The 21,738-nt window shown below is 37.1% G+C and overlaps 1 protein-coding gene across 5 annotated transcripts in view; it reads right to left on the bottom strand.

The window, feature by feature from the left end:
- TENM1 (teneurin transmembrane protein 1) overlaps window positions 1–21,738 on the bottom strand; it is a 774,924-nt gene that overhangs the window by 136,248 nt on the left and 616,938 nt on the right. For all 5 annotated transcript variants that reach the window (XM_064713345.1, XM_064713344.1, XM_064713346.1 and 2 more), the window contains 2 exons: window positions 18,256–18,496; window positions 6,374–6,612 (listed from right to left, as the gene is read on the bottom strand). In XM_064713345.1, coding sequence (XP_064569415.1) covers window positions 6,374–6,612; window positions 18,256–18,496 — 480 coding nt within the window. The remainder of the gene's footprint in view (window positions 1–6,373; window positions 6,613–18,255; window positions 18,497–21,738) is intronic.

Below are 21,738 nucleotides of genomic sequence, written 5' to 3'. Positions count from 1 at the left end.
AGCAGGCAAATGGAGATGAAACAGCTTCTTAGCTGGCATGACTGCAAAATTCACACTCCTGTTAGGAGGAGCTGTGGTGAGTCAGCAGGAGCATCAGACCCTAACTTCCTTCAGCTGGCCTAACCAAACCTCTCCTCTGACAGCTGAGTGCAATATTCTCCCTGCTGGGAGGAACTGCACTCATCTGAAGAGATATTCTTTCTTGGCTTGCCTGAACATCCAGTATAATCCCCTGTAAATAATTACATCATTACTTTGCTCTGTGCAATCTATGCAGTTGCACGTTGCCATGACCAGACTTGTACATTGCTTTCACTGATGTGATCTGGAGGCAAAATTAATTTGAAGTCAAAATTTGATCCTCTTTACATAATGCGGGGAGATAGGGCTTACATGATGGATACTACCATACCTATATTTCATTTATATTTTATTAGATAGCCCTTATAAATTCAAAGTCTCTGATAAAATTCTAACACAAAAGTTGGCACAGATTTTTTTTTTAACATGCATTATGAATGCTCTGGCAAAAGCTAAATTTGGAGGAGTCTGTAGTCTGTGGATTAGAAGAGACTGGAGGATGCCACAGGATCATGATGAACCTAAATGTTTTCCTCAGCCACGCTGCCCTGGCCAGGCCACACAGTGGAGCTGTGCAGGGTAATTTTAAATGACCTCTCTCTAGTACAGAAGATCCTAGTCATAGTAGAGAGCTTTTCTTAGGTAAATTATTGTGCTTCTTAGGTAAAAAAAAATTATTAGGTATAAAACAGATTTCTTGCAGAAAAAGAAATATTAAAGACCTACATCATCTAACCTTTCAATAAATTTCTTTCATGGAATCTCTCAGCAAAGAGATGAAAAGTGAGTGTAACTTTAGGCTGCCTAAGGGATTTTCCCCACTCAGAGGCAGGTTTCTGTTGTTTCATATTACTGCTGTAAGTAAAACCAATAGGGCCATGTTCAGAACAAAAGCTTGGGTCTTCATCTCTGAAGTGACTGACCAGATCACTTATTTTGTTCAACATTTAATCAAAAAAACCTGACAGTTCCAGACTGACTACCTCAGTCCCCACAATTCTACTGCATACTCAGGTAAATATCCACAAAAATACAAGCAATTTTTTCAGAACTCGCTCTGTAAACTGGATTAACCTGCCATCTGCTAGGAAGCCAATGATCTAATTTAATTTATTCTTATCTACCTTCTGTGTAAGCACAGCTTGTCAACTCCGGTGCTACACGTTTGGCAGAATGTGAATAAGAGCCTTGGCTCCAGTGCAAAAGAGACACTCACTAGTGAGGAGACATCAAAAAAGTCCTGTGCAATAAGTACTTACTACCTGCAAGATGAACTTCAAAGGACAAAAAAATCCTGCAAATGTGAAGCCCCTCCAAACTGCTGACCTCCACTAAAGGCTTCTGTTTAGCTTTCTCTGCTTTTTTACAGAATCTCAGTAGATCATCCCCCTGAAGCCCAGACTTCAGAAGAGCTGTTAAAGAATGTATATCAGCAGCTGACTACTCCTTCTGCACCTGCTCTAAGTGCCAGAAAATTATTTGTTTCTGTAACTGCTAGCAGGTTCTGTTTATAAAACTGGATTTCACTTTGGCATAAAGCCACAGATGCATCAGTGTCTCAGTTCCTGTAAAGGTGAATTAATGAGAAAAATACCTGGACACAAGAGCCAGAATCTAAGTTTTGATCACGACCTTTAGAAGAGGTGGTCTTCGGTAAGCTCATTTTATAAATAAAATACCATTCCATTCTACTGTAAACAGATTTCGTAATTTGAGACTTTTGATTCAGTCTTCAGATAATTTTTTAAAATACATATTAAATTGCTAAGTTGTTTTGATCATGTAGGGCATTTAATGAAATAAGGACTTCTTCCATGTGTTTGTTAAAGCCATCTTAACTCTCAGCACTCTCCTCTTTCTCAAGAAGTCTTATCTTTATACCTAATATATTTTTATACCTGAAAATACAAATATACCCTCCTCTCCTACAATCCTCCTAGAGGAGGAGGTGAAATGTTGGTTTCATTTTTCATTACCAAGTCATATTTTATCCTTAGGAACAAATAAAACCTAGTCCTGGGCAACAGTAAATGTTTCTCCTCTGAATAATTAGAGATTTGTGATAGTATCAAGCTCCTCAGTAATCCAGGAGAGCAGACACCACAATTCCCAGCTGAGACACCCTGATGGATCTGTCTCAGTGAGAGTTCCCCCAGTAAGGAGTTCAATGGCATTTCAGGGTTATGCATCTGTATCTCAACGTTTGCATAACCCTGAAATGCCTAGCACTGTTTACTATACCATTATATTCTTCAGTGTACAGCAGTATATTTTCCCCTTGATCCCTCTCTGCATAATTCCTTTTTTGTCCTGTTATACATTGTCTAAAGAGATGCAACCAATGTTATAAATTCATGCACTGAGATAGATATGTCCTTAAAATTTGATCTGGCCTTTCCCAATGTTGAAACCATCACTCCTCTCCCTTGTACATGGAGTGAGAAATGACAGGTCACAGTGTCAGGCAGCACAGAGGCTTTAATTTCCTTACCCTTCATGTGAATATAATTTAAGACCCAACACCCACCTCTGGTGCCTACTCATAAATAGTGATAATATCATGAAGGACAGGGACGACTTCATATTCATACTTGAGAATTCATTTGTATATAAAATAGTCATTTCATAGTCAGGGATGGTTAAATCCAAGAACATGAGATGCAATTTTCAGAGGCACTGAACATTTGCATCACCTGCTGAAATCAATAGGAGCAGTAGGAGCTCTGCACCTTTGATCAATAGGACCAGTGATTTGCAAGTCCAAAATCAGCTGCTGATAAAATGGTGAAGAATCATGTAAGAAAAATCCTATTCACTAATGGGCTAAAAAGAACTACTAAATGAGCAGCCACAGCATCCATTCTATTGGGCTTAAAGGAAATGACGTGGTGTTGCAAAAAACCAAAAGAAATTCTGTATTTCTTATTCCATCCCTGGTATTTGCCTAATTTACTGTTGAATGTTTCAGCAAGACTCTCAGGCAGAGCAGGAGCTGCTGGTGGAGCTGCTGCAGCCCCCATGCACGGGTGAGAGGCACCAACACCACCTCCCTGAGGTGCGTCCCGACTGCTCACCTGCCTCACTGCCCACCTGTGGGCAAATTCAACAACCTTGCCCAGATTTACGTGATTTACATTTCTTAACTCACAGGAAAACAGAAAAACGAAAAACAAAAATATGTTGGACTTTTTCCATAGAAAGTAATTCAACAAATTTACAATTACACCTCCAACAGTCTGAAGACCAAACATGCACTTTATGAAATAAGGTTTTTTTGGAGTAACTACTATCTATGACTTTAGAACCTATTCACAGAGATTACTCCTGTTGAAGTGAAAATACGAGTTTTTCTTGATAAACTAAAGATTTTCAATAAATCTGCTGTTACACAACCATCAACAGTGTTCTATAATTTCCTTACTGTCCATATAATAGTCAAATTTATTTAAGAAAGGCCAAATAGTAAACACAGCAATTATAGGTCAAAGGAGGATTAATGGAGAAATAATATTTTTTTAACTGAGTAGTAGTTCAAAGGAGAGAAAATACAGAAGAATTACATGTTCTTATGTAAAAGCTTTGCTATTGAGTCTCACTGATAAGAGGGAAAGGATGAAAAATAAAAGAACAAAATCATTTTCCTAGTTTACCTTTTGATTGAATAGAAATCACAGCTTAGAGCACTCTGGCACAGGTCTCAGTTCATTACAAATGTAAGAGCCACTTGTAAATTTTGATGTGGAATAAGCTTCATGTCTCTAAGACTTTGGAGATGCTCTGACTTGAGGCTGAGATTTGGGTGTCATTTTAAAAGTAATGTATAACTTAAGCATTAAATGGCAGTGAAAAATACTTGAAAAAGAACATTTAAGTTCTTAGATAAGGAGAAGAAAAAGCTTGATGTTAAATTTTGATCACTCACTTGACCTGAAATTGTAGTTCATGGTAAGTTAATGCAGGCTACGCCAAAAAATACAACGATGAAAACAATTTTGCCTTTTAGAAGTCTCCATTATTTCTCCAATAAAAATTGCTGAGCTGATCACAGGTTAAGTTTGGTCCTAAAATTAAAATGAGTTTTGTTTTACAATGTAGGCCCATGTCTGTTGTGATTGCTCAGACACAACTCTGACTTGAAGAAAACGTGGTGGAGTGAGGGATCTGAATCATGGTGAGCAAAGAGAAAACATTTGGGGGAGTGAATTTTAACTTCAGTGTTTCATACAGTCTGAATTCCTGCATTCAATTACTCATTTAAAACATACACACTTAAATTTTTGAAGTGAAAAGATATGCAAATATACAAGCCTACAGAGCCAGTGAACTCTGGAAACAGTTTATATGCTATGATTCAAATCCAGCAAAAGGGAAAGAATGTAGGTATCTGAGTCATAAAAAGAGACCATAAACTTATCTAAATATTTAACTAACCAGAAATGGACAGAGGGAATATTCACTTGGAATAAGCTAACTAAGACTACCTGCAACTCAAAAATTCCTGGGAAAAACAAGAGCAAATAATGGCATCCTGAAAATTTTTCTGAATTAGAACTCCTGGTTCAAAAATTGATATATTTTCCATAGAAAACATAAATAGAAATGGAAATAATTTATAAAATGCAAAGACATTTCCATTTTACCTGCTTCTGTTTAACTAAAGAAAACATGCTACACCCTTGTGTTACCCAGATGTGACAAACAGACACATCTACAGGAGAGTCACACAGAGCTCTTTAATTCATGGTGACAAGGAGTGCTTCCAGCCTTCCCAGGCTGATGACATATAGCAGTATAACCCCAGAAAGTTACAGACATTCCAGTGGCAGACTTGAAATCTAAACAGGGATGAAAGAGGCAGTGCTTCAATCCAGATAAAATCTAAATGGTGTGGGTGGGATAAAATGTGCAGCAAACAGATGAGGCTGCAAAAATGATACAGCCTGTCCTAACCGAGGGCATATGCTCACCAGCTGTTATGTAAATCTGCAATTAATGGAGCTTACAAGATCCTCAGGTGCTTTCAAATCATCATGCACCAGAAATGCTCAAATCTGCTTTCCCATATGCATTAGGTGAGGATGTTAGGAAAAAAATCCCTCCTGATGAGCATCTTGCTGACAATCACCAGAACTTTGTCACTGTGGGACTGAAGAAAACCTCAGTGGGAAACAAGAAATTACTGAAATTTTAATAATTTTCACTACAGATACATTTATTCAGAGAGTATAGAAAATCAGTGGCCATTTATCAGTTTGGAGGTATCTGTACTTGTATTTCTGTCAAGTTCTACCAAGTATGAACTGCACTCTTTCAGGCAAACCTGGAATTATTCCTATTCAAGCTATAGGGTATCAGGAATACTCAGGCTCCTGCCACCTGTGAACTGCCATCTAAAACAACAGTCTAAGAGTGGGTGAAATAGCAAAAACCAATTAGATTTCCCTTTGTTTACAGAAGCCACACTCACATTCTTAAATTCTACACACAGAACATTCTTTAATATTTTCAATTCAGATTGAAAACCCAATGCAATAATTAAAGTTCAGGTTAATGTTATGTAGGAAACCAGAAAGAATTGCTCTCCTATGTATGCTTGTAACCACATTGACTTCAAGCAACCTCCAAAAAGAAAAAAAAAAAACAGAACACATAAACCCCAAACCTGACAAAGCCCTTTCTAGCTACTCTGATAAACCTGTTCAATGTATTTTGCTAACAAAATGGCAAAGTTGGTACTGTGCAACCTATTTTTCAAACATACATTCAATAAAGGGATACCAAAATCTATCTTAGACAACACGATATAAAATTATTTTAGAGCTAGTTGTCATTCTAGTAAATGATATAACAATTAGGAGGAAAATCATGTAAGATTTAAATGCTGATGAGACTGAAGAAATTAACTAAGGGTAGCAAGGCAAAACACAATTAAACATTACCAGTCTTTCCAAATAATTCTTTAAGAGAATCAATGTTGTAAGGCATAATATGGAAATCAAACGTTTAAGAAAATATCGCAGCAATTAAAATCAGCAGGAGTCCCCTGCCAGTACAAACATGTAATCCTGAATAATATTTCCTTCTCTGTTAGGCAGCATCAAGGTTAACAGAGTAGAAAGCTAATGAGAATTCTATGTTCAACCTTTAGCCAATCCAGTGTTTTGTCTGGCAGGATTTAAAAAGCACCAATGGCAAATATTACCAGTAAAACATGATTTGTATTAGTGCAAAGCAAGAAGACAGAGCAGAGGAGGTGAAGGAGTAACTCAGCAGAGAAAGGAGCAGCGCTTACCGATGACATAGGTGAGCAACAGTGCCAGGGTCACTGTGATAGCAGTGGCACTCAGAGCTGTGCACTTCCAGTTGCAACACCTGTAAGGTTTGTTAAAAGTGAAGGCAGGTCTGGAAAAGGTACTTCTAGGAAGAGGCCTAGGAGGTGGAGAGTAAACAGTGTTGGATGTTAGGGGATAGTTCTGACTGGCTGCGCTGAAGATAGCTGAAGACCCAGATCCATGTTTAAACAGGAAATGCCTACAAAGAGAAGACAAAGAATGATGTTTTAAAACCACTCGGTGATGTAAAAAGCAAGAGGAACTATATAAGCACTGTATAGTACATACTTCATATAGCCACAGAAAATATCAAAGATGGGAAAATATCTATTTGAATACCTTCTGCAAGTTTTTTAACCACACCACAAGATGTCCCAATATTTTAGGGAAACAACACACCATAAATAAATTCTAAGCAATTTCCCCATGTTTCAGAGTAACACTGAGGGAAGGTTGTTTCTCAGTAGAGTACTGGGATCCTCCAAGATGAGCACCCATGTGCCTTCACACAGGTGTGACAGACATGGGAACTGCTGCCAGCAGTATCCCCTCCATCCACACCTAACTTGTTGATTCACCTGGAATACCCCAAAAATGCTAAAGCCAGTGCCACTGTGAACATCTATTTTTTACCATGGAATATAGAAAATTAAAAAAAAAAGTAACTAGTCACCTGATTTACAAGGATAATTCATTCTGAAGAACTGTAGTTACTATATAGGTGAGCACAATTGCTTTACTGCTCTTAATTGAACAATTCTGAGAGCAGTTTTTATTCAAATGCTTTTGCCTACTGCAGTGATTCTCAAATATACTAAGAAAGAATGCATTTGGAGACCTAATTCAGCATACTTCACAGGACTGATTGCCTTCAAGAAAAAAACAGTGAAGACTTACACTAGCACAAAAAATAAGGTACAAAAAATGTGCCTTGCAGAACAGGCTCTGGTGCAGAAGTATACAGTAGTTTTTTGTAGGAGAAAGGATGCTTTTTCAGGACTGGCAAGAGCTCTTCAAGAGAATTTAAGAAAGGTTATTTAATATTAAACAATAACTTACTGCGATATGTGCTTAGAAATTGTGGCAAAAAGGTTCAGGGCTGACCATACCAACAACATATTCTTTTGGAAACACCAAAAGAATTTGGTCCTTCTTGCCTTTGTTTTATCTAAGGGAGCAGTTCTTCAGTGCCCTCTTTTCTGACAGGTGCACCTCTAAAACTCACGCCACAGCATGCACCCAAAGGAGTTTAGAGCAGCTTGGTGTTCCTCTGTCTCAAGCTGAGAAAGCAAGTGACATGGTCCAGAATCTTGCAATGACAAATGTCTTTATGCCTTCAGCAAGGCACAAAAATAGTTTTTGAATGCATAAATGGATCAGCCAATCCATGCAGGGAGAATTTCTTTGACGAACACTCAGCGAAATGTATGCAGGATCAAACACTCAAGAGTATGAAACATTGTTATACTGTGACATTTGACTTTAAGAATATTGTAAATACATGTTCCTGAAATGGTAATTGCTAAAATGGTGTAATGAGTATGGTATTATGTATTTCTATTATAAAATTTTAAAAGAAAGGTTACGGTTTTCAAATGCCAGATTATAGAAAATAAAAAGGTATTACAGAGCAGTTTTATCTTTTAAAGAGCCCTTTAGTTACATAAAAAAGAAAGCAAATGAGAATAAAGGTTAGCTTGCCTTGCAGTTTACAGGGCTTGTGTATCAGGAGTCTTATGACTAAACCACAAGAATGAAATTTGAGTATTAGTTACTTCTGCTTCATGAATATTACCCAAATGAGCTGCACTCAGACAAAACTGGACATCTGACCCTGACTGAGTACAGCACCCTGGCAGTGCATCATACAACACATTCTAGCTTTCCTTCCCACTGACTTCCACAGCTCTAAATGCACACATTAGAAAGATGGCATTGCTCTGCACTTTGTAATGTTACCTCCATTTTAGTTCAAAAATTATAAACTCATATACAGTAAAATAATAAATTCAAATGAAGTAATATAACTGTTTACTGACTACATAAACCTGCTTCCCTCCTATCAGGCCATGAGAGCACAGTTGGTATTTTGGATTCAATGCTTTGCCGTCACACATGAAAGCTTCTGCAAGTACGAGAAGTTTTTTCTCAGTCAGCAGTTAACGAGATACAGTCACTGAGACTTCTGGGAGCAAAAAATGTCATGGCAAAATTCCTATTGATATTCAGGGAAATAAAAGCATAATCACCACATAAAATAACACATGTTATTAGATACAAGCATATACACATGAGAAGTATGCATGCATATATACATACACACAAATATATACACAAATACTACAAATATAAAAAGTCAATTGTTCTTTGCATGCTTTACTTGCTCAAGACACAATGACAAAAACTTACTTGATAATTTTTCATTTAAATTTTTTGGAAATTAGAGCAAAAAGGTCTGATATTGGCAGTATTGATTATCCTTTATGGTGCATAGCTCAAAGGTATCAGAGGTAAAGGGAAGGAAATGCTGAACAGAAAATTGTTATTATTACAGCTCTAACAACCTGCAATCAATAGCCAGGAATAATTTCATACTCTTGCACAGGAATTTATAACAAGGGCTTGATGATATAGTGCTAGTGTGCAGAGGCACTTCTCCATTAGCAGCAGAGTGCACAGAACCTGGATCCAGATCACTCTCTTTTGGACAGATGAGTCCATTCACACAGAGGAGAATTTACATTGCTCTAATTTGTAATAAAACTGAGATTCTGAAGCAATGGTACACTGAAACTGAGCTACTAGTGAAATAATGCTGAGAAAACGTTTAAAAAACCCAATTGTTTACAACTTCAATTTTTGGGAGTGTATATTGAGTACCCAAAGACATTTCTATAGAATTTGAAAAATACTGGTGGCACAAAGACAAATTTCCAAAGCCAGACTGTTACTATGTTCTCATAAACTCAGATGACTCCTCATCTGTTTGAGCACACCACGGTTCCCAAAGGAGTCAGGACATGCTAAACTGTTGCTATCAATTCTATAAAATCAGGCTCTCTTTCTAAAGAGCAAAATAATAAAACCTGCAGTTCAAAAGTTTAGACTTGACTGCAGCCTGATATGTGCTTTAATATTTGATCTAAGAGAAAAGCTAAGGGCTGTGGTGGATTTCTTTTTTTTGTAAACTGAGAACACAAGAAAAATCAGAGCATTTATAAGGGTGATTGATAACACCACTTTTTCCAAGTGGAGAAAAACTAAATGTTCACAAAAACATCAAAAACATCCATAAAGAAGATTGCAATATTCTCTTAAAAAAAGAAATACAGGACATAATCTGTAAGGCATTTGTTGGCGAAATGAAAGTCACTCAATATTATTACACTGATAACTCCAATACATAAATAAATACTAAAGGCTCAGAAATAACTTCACATATAGAAGAGGCAGTTGGAATTCTTAGCTAGGACAAGGCTGGAGAAGAGTTCATTTCTTTACACACCTCTCCATCAGGATATTTCTTTATGTACTTTTGGCTCCATATCTGGAACAGCAATTTAAGTCTTATAAAAGCTTGAAGCAACATCCCAGCTGAATTCATGTGGCAATAACATAATACTGTTACCAGAAAGCAGATTAACCCCACACAGAATTCTGTAATTAAATTCTGAGAAAATATTTTTATATCTTGATACTGTAAAAATGTCCCTCAACTTTTTCAAGGGCTTGGTATCACTTCTGTAACTTTTTATGCATTAACTCTGTGCCAAGCATCTGTAGGCCCAGACTTTCATTTGTTCCTTTACCATGCTTTCCTTCCATTTCCATTAAAAATCATGAGTTTGTAAGAAGAAAAAATGAAGAACAACAGCAGACTTAAAAGGGAGCCAACAGCTAAGTTAGAAACACAAATCTTGCTATACCTTGGCCAAAGAATTAGTCTGAATTTCTCCTGGATAAACCAAGTAGGAATACATTTGCACCTGTGTATGTTTCACATTCAAGAAGTAGTTACCTAAAGCATTACAAATTGCTGCAAATCTATGTGATAGAAAAACTAAGACGACTTCAGTTCAATCATTAAAGTTGATCAATTTCTTTTCAACGACATTTTATAGCTGCACATAATGTATGTAATTGTATATCTATACTGATATTTAATTGAAGTAATTCCTTTAGATGTCAACAGAAGTGCAAAGGAAATTTTTAAGAAGCATAGCAAATGAAACAGAAAAAAGGATTCTGTTTTTTTGGCGTAGCCAGAAAATATATAGAGATGGTAGCCAAAAGGGATTTGGAACTGATACAGTTTCCCATTTACTTTGGCAAACACTGACAAGAAGACATTGGTACCAGCCCATTTTAAGTCACTTGATATTTCCTGTGACAGTAGTAAGAAGCAGAAATTCACTCTCTCTTGGTTTTCTATCCATTATATTCTGTACTCAAAGTGGGAGGGGAAAGAAGAGGATACTTCTAAACTTACATAATAATCAGAATATATTTTTTTATAAATCTCTCAAATGGTTTTCAACAAACTATACAGTATAAAACCAAGGCAACTATTTTTTATATATATATATGTGTATATATATATACATATATATATATATCTCTAAAAAAAAAACCAAGACACCCACTTGATCGCAAAGATAGACACACACTATACCCTTATCTTGAAAAACAACCCAGAAAAACTGTATCTGAATATAAGACATAACTTATAATTATAGATAGACCTGACCTATAATTTTATAGCCTTTGTTTCACCTTTTTGTGTACAAGAACTATGGGAACAAAATGGTCATGGGTGAAGACAGAAATTGCCAAGAAAACTACTTATCTAATTTATTTTATAATTGTATTTTTCCATTATTTCCATGGATTTTAGAATTGTATTTTTCCAGGATTTCCATCCAGAGATTTGTATTTGGGAACAGAACCACTTTGTTAAAATTTCCTCTTTGAACTGGACTTGCATTTTGAATAATTCCCATAGAATTGCTTCCCTGTATTCACTCATGTTTTCTTTACATGACATCTGAAAACTGAGCAGTGTGACCCTGGATGTGAGAGGATGTGAAAGGAACCTGTGTCCCTCTCTTTCTGCCCCAGTACTGAACAAGTGATGTGATTCTGGCTCACTTGCCTGCTGTTGCTGTAGGCAAGCTAGGCCTGCTAACCAGGTGACTAAACTTTCAAGTCTGGCAGAAATCTGGGATAATAATTATATAAATATAGGATGGTGCCAAAATCAATCAACAACAGCTTTTATATTGGAACTGTTGTCCAAAATACAACTGCTTTCTGGTTTCATTTGCTATTTAATGAAGAAAATAAAATGAAAATTACCACACTGTGGACATAAATTACTCTTGCATATACCAGTATGGGCTTTGTTACTGTGATACACAGTGACATCTCTACATTAATTCAGTAATCTTCAAAAGTGCTTTCTGTGGCTTGAAATTTGCTGTAGTACTCCAACTCAAGCAGCAGCTGAGTAAAACAACCAATGGGCACAGAAATTTGATATAAGGAAGGAATAATCTCATGGCTAGCTCTATTCTTTTTCCTCAAGAAATTTTAAGATTATTTTGTGGAAAATATGAAAAACAGTAGTTACAAGAATATTTATGTAAGTCATAGAAAGTACATAATATTTACAGAGAACTTTGAAACCATGAATCAAGAAGGATAAAAATTGCTTTCAATTTTATAATTTTATTACCTATATTCTATGGTTGGAAGCATGACTTAAAGAAAGGAATGAGTAAATGAAGTAGCTGTCTCTCAGTTCTATTTGCCATCAATTTCCTTCTATGAATATCCATGCATATTCTGACTTTTGTTCCCAGCACTTCAGTCTGTTTCCAAGTACCTACACTCACCTGCATATGGTCTAATCCAAACTGTACAGCTATTGTGACAAATAAGACAAAGTTTACCTGACAAGAGATGTATCACATTAACTACATAAATATATTTCGTCTTTGAAGCCAGCTTAACTACATAAATACCATTGTAGTCTTTGAAAACAGCTTACCTAGAAATAGCTAGCCAGAAAATAGTAACATTACACATACATATCTGATTTTTTGTAAATGAAGAGGTAAAATTCTTTTCATGTCTTTGACCACTTCTCACAACCTAGACACTGTGTATGAACCTGTATTTATTGTTCTCTTTCAAAATTTAGATTCAGTCTATATCTGGTTTTGTAAAAGGAAACACTATTTCATGGAAAGCTAAAAGGCTGCTTGCTCATTGGTGGCCATAAAATCACAGCATAGCCTTACATTTAGTTATAACTTTATATACCATCACCTTATTCAAAACAATGAGCAAGGAGTATCTGCAATGTGATTGTTCAAGTTACTATATTTAGCCTCCACAAAAAACCCTTACACAAATAGATCCCACTATTCCAGGGAAGCCCACACCAGAGTTTCTCACAAACAAAAATAGAATAGAGTGCATGAACAATTTAAATTGCCCCACTGTCCTTAGTGACTGGATCTCAAACTACTCAAGGCAGGACCCTCAAGTGCCATTGCTGCTGACATGCAAGTTGTACTTCATTGTAGCTGACAAATGTTTATATTTTTATTTCCATAAAAGACAGCTTCCTTCTCCCATTATTAAATTTAAGGTCATATTTACAACTTTTATTTTCAGTTCATGGTCATATTGACAGTCTTCAATTTATCTTTTGGAATTCAGAAGACAAATATTTTCAGATCTTTTCTGCTGTGCACAGAAAACACATGGGACTCAGAATGAATTTAAAACCCTTGCTGTGTCTGTTTTTAACATGGTCAGCCTCTATATGTGTTGATTTATTGTTTAATTAGGTAGAAAATGAGAAAACACAAGAGAAATGTCATAATAGCAAATACTGACCAACATAATTTGAAGAAAGGATCATAACAGAAGCCCTCTCCTGCATTTATTCTTGGAATAGCCCCAAATCTGCTCATTTAACAGAGGAGCAGGCTCCATTGGCAAACAAGTATTCAGTGAACTGCACTGCTCAAGTAGAAAGTGTCTCCTGCTTGGTGGCTTATGATCATTAACACCTGTCTGCCTCAGGAGCTGTAAAAGCTGCTCTGTTTGCTATGGAAACCTTGAACTGGGAAAAAAATCTCAAGGCACAAAAAAGTGTTTTCTGAGTCTCTGCACTGGAGGCAAGATTCGTGAGATCCACAAGATGTTCAAATGCTGAGACCAAGAAAAAAGATCAAACCTTCCAAGAGCCCACACTGAACTGAGTGTCAATTTCTAGATGCAGTTTTATTTAATTATTTTTCCTTTTAAAATGACTCCAGCTTACACAGAAAGGAGCTATATGCAGGTATCTGTGATTTGGAAGGCTATCAATGTACTTCCTGAAGAGAAAAAAGTAATTATGAGGTTGATTTAAAAAGATAAACAGTAGTACAGAATTACATCATACAGAAGTATAATCAAGTTATTTCCAGGAAAATAAATAGAGCTAATCATACCTACACACCTTATATAACTATGTAACACAGAAAAGAATGTAACACAGAAAAGAATGATTCCATCCATATGATGATTCAAATACACTTCTTGAACTCCAAAACTCTCAATGTTTTCAAGTGTTTAGAGACATAATCAAACTTTTGGGCTCTGAAATATTGCTGAATTTTAACTAAAAATAATAACTGCCTTGAACCCCAAATACTCCTCTTATTATTCGAGTACTTCAAAGTTTTATATAAATTAATGATAATTGAATCTCAGGGTTATGGTCTGGTACCTCACTGTCCCCTTAGAGCAGCTATTACCATGGTGATAAGATTGCTTAAATTAAGCTGTCTTTTTCCACAGGACTTGGCTCATTGCCAGTGCAGTGAAGGGAGATTTCAGTCCATTCAGCACAGCATTAACCTTACTGCCAACACTGCTAAATGGGCTAGAGGAACTAGGAAGAAATCTGATTTTAACAAGCAACTATCTTAAATACTGACGCACAAAACAGGACTAAAAACTCCACTTTGAAACAAAATCAAAATTAGCTAAATTTTGAGATTTAGGCAGAAAACTTAAAAATTCTTATGCTTTGGTAATCTATGTCAAAACTTAACTCAAAATAAGTGTGACCAATGGTTTATCCATGACGGATCAGTAACAGACTATAAGGAGGATAAGAATATGTCAGGTAAAAATCCCTACTTAAAATCTAGATTTTACTTCTTTGGGGATTTCACTGAGGTGGGAAAATAAATAGCAAACAGCAAGAAAAAATAAACAAAGTAAGAAAGCAAGATATGGAAACAAATACTGAGTTAACTAGAAGGGCATGGAGAAAATGAAAAACATTCCTGTGAGTTATCAGGGTTTAATACTTACTCCATAAAAAGTAGTAAGCTATGTTCAGATGGGGCTGTCAGAGATAATGACAATGTATTACACTGTAAATCACAAGATTTGAAGCATTAGAGCAAAGTATCTATGAAGCCTGATAAAACAATTATTTTAGTGGAAAGGAAGGGAACAGGCAATAGGTTGCAAGTACTTTATTCTGGGGGAGAGGGAAAAAAATCAATTTTTGTGAGAGCCCAGTAACATTATCCTAAAAAAAGAGAATCAATGTTTCCTGTGTTTTTATGTGGTGTGAGAGATCCTTGCAGTCATTTTCTGGCAATACATAAAAATTATTTCGTTGTGTGACAATGAAATCACTGCATGTTCACAAGCAATTTTAATAATGGCTATGTTTATTTTTCCCAAACTGTGTGTGCATGCATAGATGGAGATTGCATTTGCATCTCTGGGCACATTACAGTGCTGAAGGTTGCAGCACAGTCACCAGTTTGAGCTGCTACACCTCCTACAGGTACAGCTCTTCTCCAATTCCCTCACAGCAGCAGGTGTTCCATAACATGTCCTCTGGAGTTCTAAAGCTGTTCTTAATTCTTATTTTTATTTGGGTTGCTTATAATCAGAATAACTGCCGCAGTAAGGGAACTGGCCTTGGCATCAACACACAGACATACTTTAATTTTAGCTTTTAGTGTGAACCTGAACAAGTAATTTCATCTTTCCAAGTCACTGTCATCATTAAAGAGTTGCATTACTAAGTTAGGTCTTGACAAAAGTGCTTTGCAGATTAGTGCGTGTAACACCTCTAGATGAAGCAAAAAACAAAATTTCTGATTTGCCCTTTTCTATAAAAATGTAACTAGGTTTTACTGCAAATGAAACACATGTACCACAGTATATGTCTTTACTGCAGCCCTTTGCCATCTAATCTAGGGTTTCAAACTCTAATTATGTAAGAGTACATGTCTAATCTGAGTATTGCAAGCATTTTCAAAACTAGAGAATTTTCTTTTACACAAATAGAACACATTAATACAACACACTACGAGCAGACTCATTAACTTGCTTCGTTTCTGTCTGTCCAGAGTGAATAGGTTTTACAGTCACATGATTAGATCTAGGAAATCTTTTTCTGCCTGAAAATTCTCTAATATTCCATGGCAGTAAAGATAACATCAAACACAAGTTCTACTTATGGATTAACAGGGGATACAGTCAGGAAAAAAGCTGAACATGTGTATTCTGATTTTTGTCTACTTGTTACAGTAGGGAATACATTACTGTCTAAGTTTTCTTTTTGATTGCAAATGTTCCAAATTTAACAGCAACAAAAAAAATCTCCTCAGCTATATTAGGTATGTAGATATTGCCTAGATTTGGTGTTATTAAAGATCTGGCACAAAACATATCTTTGAAATGTTCCTCTTTATTTTGTAGGATTATTTTTAATGGGCAGCTAAACATTAATGGAGAAGGAAAGCAAGGGAATCTAGATATTAGGCCAAAGCACCAGTTCAATTCTAGCAGAATCATTCCCTGGTAAAGGAAGGATAAACAAGCTGCAAGCCCTTCATTTTCTCTAAGGCTGTGCACTTTAGACTTCTGGGAAGTGGTGATCCCAAATGTTTCTTAATACAGTGTTCCCCTGCTATAGCACTTGTCTGCACACAAAGTGCAGATAGATTCTGGCAAACACACTCACAGGTTTTCCTTATGGATTACCCAGCCTTTCAGCCAGCTTCGTGAGAGGCTTCTGGAGTGACCAGTGGGGGCATGAAATCAGCTGAAACAACCACTGAAGGGTCAGAACATGGTAAACTCCCAGGCTCTGTGAATGACTAACATGTAGCCCAAAGGATGTTTTCCAGTCTGAATTCCTACTTCACTGCACAGGCCTTTATATAATTATAGATATAGCTACATATCTCTGTATTTGTCCTTTAAGAGAAGATTCAAATTTGCTAAAAATAGTAAGGAACCAGAAAATTTAAACCAAACTCGAAAGAAAAATAAATTGCAAAGTGTTGTCCCCAATGAAGTCTGATGGAAATGCCATGAACGGGGATGCAGAGCCTTAAAAAGATCTACTTGACTTTTAATTCAAGAGAACCAAAAGTTAATGGGACAGAACACCCAGAGACCACCTTTCTTGCAGTTTAAGCTCACTTTTGCAGAAAAGTTTCCATCCTCCTTGATTCTTTTTGAAATTTGTCCTTAACACAAATAAGGAAAGCTTTATTTCAGAATGAATTGGCGTTTTCTTCAATCCCAACTTAATAGCAGATCTAAAACTTGACACTTCTGATGAGCAGCAGTCAAGTGTTTAAAGACATATATTAAGATTAATTTTTGTAATAAAATAAAATCAACGTTGTTATAAAAGAACAAAATCTATGTTTCAGTGATTAATTGTGCTAACTGGGTCTCAGACATATGTAAAAATCAGACATATGTTAAAAATCCCCCAAACATTTCTGTGCATAATACTTTATATTTTCTGGATCCAATTAGGTGCATGTCAGAAATTTATCTGTTTCATCAGACACAACTTTCACAAACTCTTGCTCTTTACATGCTTTAGAATGACAAAACCCAAAGAAAACCAAAGTTAAAACCTCCTGATGCTCTGCTGACAATGAAGAGGAAGAAGACTGAAAATTCAGATCTTGTTTTAAAAATCAAGTCAGCAAACACAGCTGTAGTTGAAAGCAATCAAATTAGCTAATACTTATCAGGAGCAGGTGAAAAAAAAGCTTATTATAGCCAAAAAGTCAGAGGAGATTGTGCAGAGTTTGGGCACTGAAAAGTAAGTTGCCTAAATACATAATGTGTTTGCTCTGAATTGTTTTTCAGAGTAGATTATTTGTGTAAATTGTGAATGATCCTGAATTTGAACCCTCCCTTTGCAGCCATACCCAATGTCCATCTCGGTATCGTTTCTCCATTGCCAAATGATTATAAAATTATATTTGGCTATATATGCAATAAAGTATTTAATACATATTGAGGAAAAGATAATTTTAGTATTGTTTCTGGTCTTTTCCTACCCTCAGAAAAGCTACAGCCTGACTAGATGATCTCCAAAGGTCCCTTCAAACCCCAACCATTCCTGACTCAGTGTGACTCCAGAAGTGCCAAAGTACACTGATTAAACCAAACTTCTATTTGCTGGTTACAAAATGGTCCTGGGAGAATATGGGAGGGCAAGACAAACCCACAAGCACAAATCCTGACCACACACAACCATAAAATGCCAGTGTAATCTACACACGTTAAAGGAAGTGCTATCTTCCAAAACTTTGCATAAATGTGATTTTTGAGTATTTTTGACCTAAATGAATCAAGCAAAAATGGCCTCATGTGGCTACTTGAGATGGCCTCAGAGTAAAACACATTGGCATGTCCTGAAGGACACCACCAGCCTGTGTCCACGTCAGGCCTCCTCCCCACCGTGTTCCATTTCCCCTCTGCGCGCAGCCGCGGTCCATACCTGGTTTCCAGCGGGATGTTGCTGTTCAAGACCCAGCTGTTATGAAGGTGCACCGAGTCCTGCGTGCTGGTGGGGGGCGTGGGGGCAGCGGGGCTGGGCTGGCTGCGGGTGGTCATGGATCTCCTCTGCAGCGAGTCGGCCGACGGAGGCGGCTTCCTGGCGCACGTGCACGCGTGAGGCGGCGGAGGTGGCGGCGGCAGCGGCCTGAAGGTGAACTGGTTGTGAGGGCTACCAGGCATGTCTGAAACAGCAAGGAAAAGACGACCAAACATTATTATTTTAGAAAGATCAAGACTGTCTTTAGATGTTGTTTTGCCTTTTGCCTGCAGTGTGCCTGGAGCTTGGGGCTTTCTGCTTTAAAAACTTTAACCCTAGGCCTAACGCTAACCCTAGGCAGGTAAATCAGCCTGGGGTTAGGGATGGTTCATCTGAATTAAAAAAAGGAACGGGGAGACTGAAGTCTTAAGCTGAACAAGGGCAGATTTACATGAGGTATTAGGAAATAAATCTTTGCTGTAAGGGTGGTGAGGCACTGGAACAGGTTGCCCAGAGAAGTTTTGGCTGACACACACCTGTAAGAGTTCCAGGCCAGGTTGGACAGGGCTTGGAGCAACCTGGTCCAGTGGAAGGCATCCCTGCCCACAACACGGGGTTGAAACTGGTCCCTTCCAACCCAAACCATTCTGTGATCCTGTGGTACATTATTATTGGGAATAAATCATGGTACTTTATCACTTTCTTTACCCTGTTTCCTGTAAATGTTGCTGCAATATTTGAAGTAATTTAAAATAAAACAGTCTATTGAAACACAAACAATCAGATACAGACACACCCTACAGCAGTGTAATTCAGCAACAGCCAAACAAACAAAACCCAAAAAACAACCAAAAAAGAAAAAAAAAAAGAAGGTGGTATAACATTCACTTAATTTGTCAGGATTTTTTGGGGATGAAGGTAAAGAACATAAAAAGTAACAGTGAATAGCATCAGAGATACCAACTGATTTCACAAGGTATAATTCTCATTTAAAACATCTATGAAAGAAATAGACAGTATAAAAATTAGTCTTGCTCTTCAATTTGAGAGAGAAAATGACTGAATAAGTCCTGCCCCCTAACAAACATCTTCCCTAAAATAATCTTAACACATGTCTGGAGTCTGTTACTGCATTTGTTAAATGGAGCTGAGAAAAGGTCTCTGAAGCACCAACCATCCAGCCAGCCACAGAAAAGGTTTTATGGCAGATGAGCTGGCAGGGAGCTCCCAGCCACTGGACCAGTCTGAGAAGGAGACTGAGCCTGTGGTGGGTACCCAAGGCCCTGTCCCTGTGGGGCCCTCAGGCTGGCCCCAGCACACCAAAGGATGTTGTACTTGCACAGGCTCCTGCCCTGTGCCAACAAATGCTGCCACACGGCTCAGGGTGGCTCAGCCTGAGCCACTGAGCTTCAGCCCTCCTGCAAAGGACCACAAAGACATAAACATGGTGCAATGGTACTTTCAAGGAACAAACCAAACTTTGTTTTCTCTACTTCTTCAAAGTCTCCAAAGAATCTCACTACAGCCAGATACACAGCTATGGACAATAGCAAACACTTTATAAAGAAGATAGGGGTAAAAATTGCTGCCAGATTAAGTAATCTGTGAACTTTTTAACCTGAAACTCCTCCAGCTACTTCACCTCAGTGTCTAACAAGGCTTTATCCTATTTCTGTACTCACCCTCCCTCTCCCTTTTACCTTAACAGATGTCCAGTTAAATTTGCAGAAATCCAGCTGGAGCAAAGCTCTGATGAACCTGCAAAACCTCCCTGCAAGGAGCTGTTGTCATCCATTTAAAACATTCTTTATATTATGACATGATGTGTTTTCAAGGCAAAAGATGAAAGTGTATTCCCTCCTTTCCTGGAATGGCTTGTGGAAAAAAAAGCACCTTTTTCTGTGTGACAGTCCCAATTTACCCCAGCTGGAGAAACAAGGTTGTTTAGTGCTCCACATAAGCTTTTCAATGCTGTGGTAAGCAAAGCTGTCACAGATTTGGCCCAGGCTTAATCCTTTTAATTTCATTGATCTTTTATCAAGGCAGCATTCTTACAGTTGCACTAAGGTTTATGCTGTAATATTCGTTTGCATACACCAGAAAAGCAGTTCTAAGCATATTAGAAAATTGGAGACCTCAGTAAATTAAATCACCGGAGTCAACAGTCCAGGGCTCCAAAATAATCTGCTAAGGCACTTTCATATAATAATTAATCTAGGTAAATCCTGTATCCCGCTATTTTATTTGAAAGCTACCCAGATTTTGCACATATTTGATGTCCAGCATCCCTATGTATTTGATCAATTACACTTCCTTACTTAAGGTATCAACTGTAAATCCACTCTACAGAAAATTTGCAGGATTATTAAACAACCTATAATTTGCATGACAAACCATTTCAATGTTTGAGCCACTGTCCTGTTAGAAAAATGCTGATTTTTGCCAGAACACACAGTTAGACTCTACAAGGTACATCAAGAGCTGTGCTGTGAATGCCAAGCAGCCACGGTGACTGCTTCTCTAGGTATTTGGGAAAAAAACTATAATTTATATGGCAACACAACTTTTAGTTCCCTTCTTCCCCTTTTGTCTATCCTGTCCCTATCCCATCAATGGCACACAATTGTCTGACAGAGTTTAGTTTGTTCCATGCAATAGATTGGTTCTGCTTTTGAACCATAAAGTCTCTCTGGCTCAGAGGGTACCTTAAATCTCCCAGTGCAATTTATCACAATACATCAACACATCAGATTTCCTGGGGGGATTCCTTTTTAATTATCACACTTGTCACCCTTTCATCTAGCTACTGGCATCACAGAAAACCTCACACTGGAGCCTGATTATTTTGGTGATTTAAAAAGTCTTCATCAGACCCTCATTTCAGTGAAGCACTGCAAACTCATTAGGCTGAGAATCAGCCCTAGTTTCCAATTAGTTTTTACAGACTTTCTTATTTGGCAGAGTTGGTTTTATTTTGCTTGAAACTAAGTCTATAGCTCATTATTTTTATAACACCAAAAATATTGCTTGGAATATAAAACAGCATTAAATCTCAATATGCACACTTAAGATGCTTCAGGACTCTAAATAAACAGCAGACTATGTAAAATAACTTACTGCAAAATCATTTAAATACCTAAAATGGGATATTTTGCAAGATAATATGTCTAAAGCCAACAAACTTCCAAAATGTAAGAGACTGATAGAGGAACTGGCTTACCTAATGCTGTCTGTAACAACTGCTGCTTTTATTGTAATGGCTGCTAATAATGTTCATATTTTTTAATTCTTGTACATCAAAACATTTACGTATGATATGCAAAGACAGATTTACTTGTTTTCAGTGTCTCCATTGACAAGATAGAAATTTCCATTTATCTAAAAATATAGCTATATAAAATTACATCAGCTCAAACTTTACACTTGGAATAATTTGCTTCAAATCAG

Source organism: Zonotrichia leucophrys, chromosome 4A, assembly GCF_028769735.1.
Source record: "Zonotrichia leucophrys gambelii isolate GWCS_2022_RI chromosome 4A, RI_Zleu_2.0, whole genome shotgun sequence".
NCBI lineage: Eukaryota > Metazoa > Chordata > Aves > Passeriformes > Passerellidae > Zonotrichia > Zonotrichia leucophrys.
The sequence above is the reverse complement of the archived record's forward strand: the minus strand, read 5'-3'. Positions and strand labels throughout refer to the sequence as shown.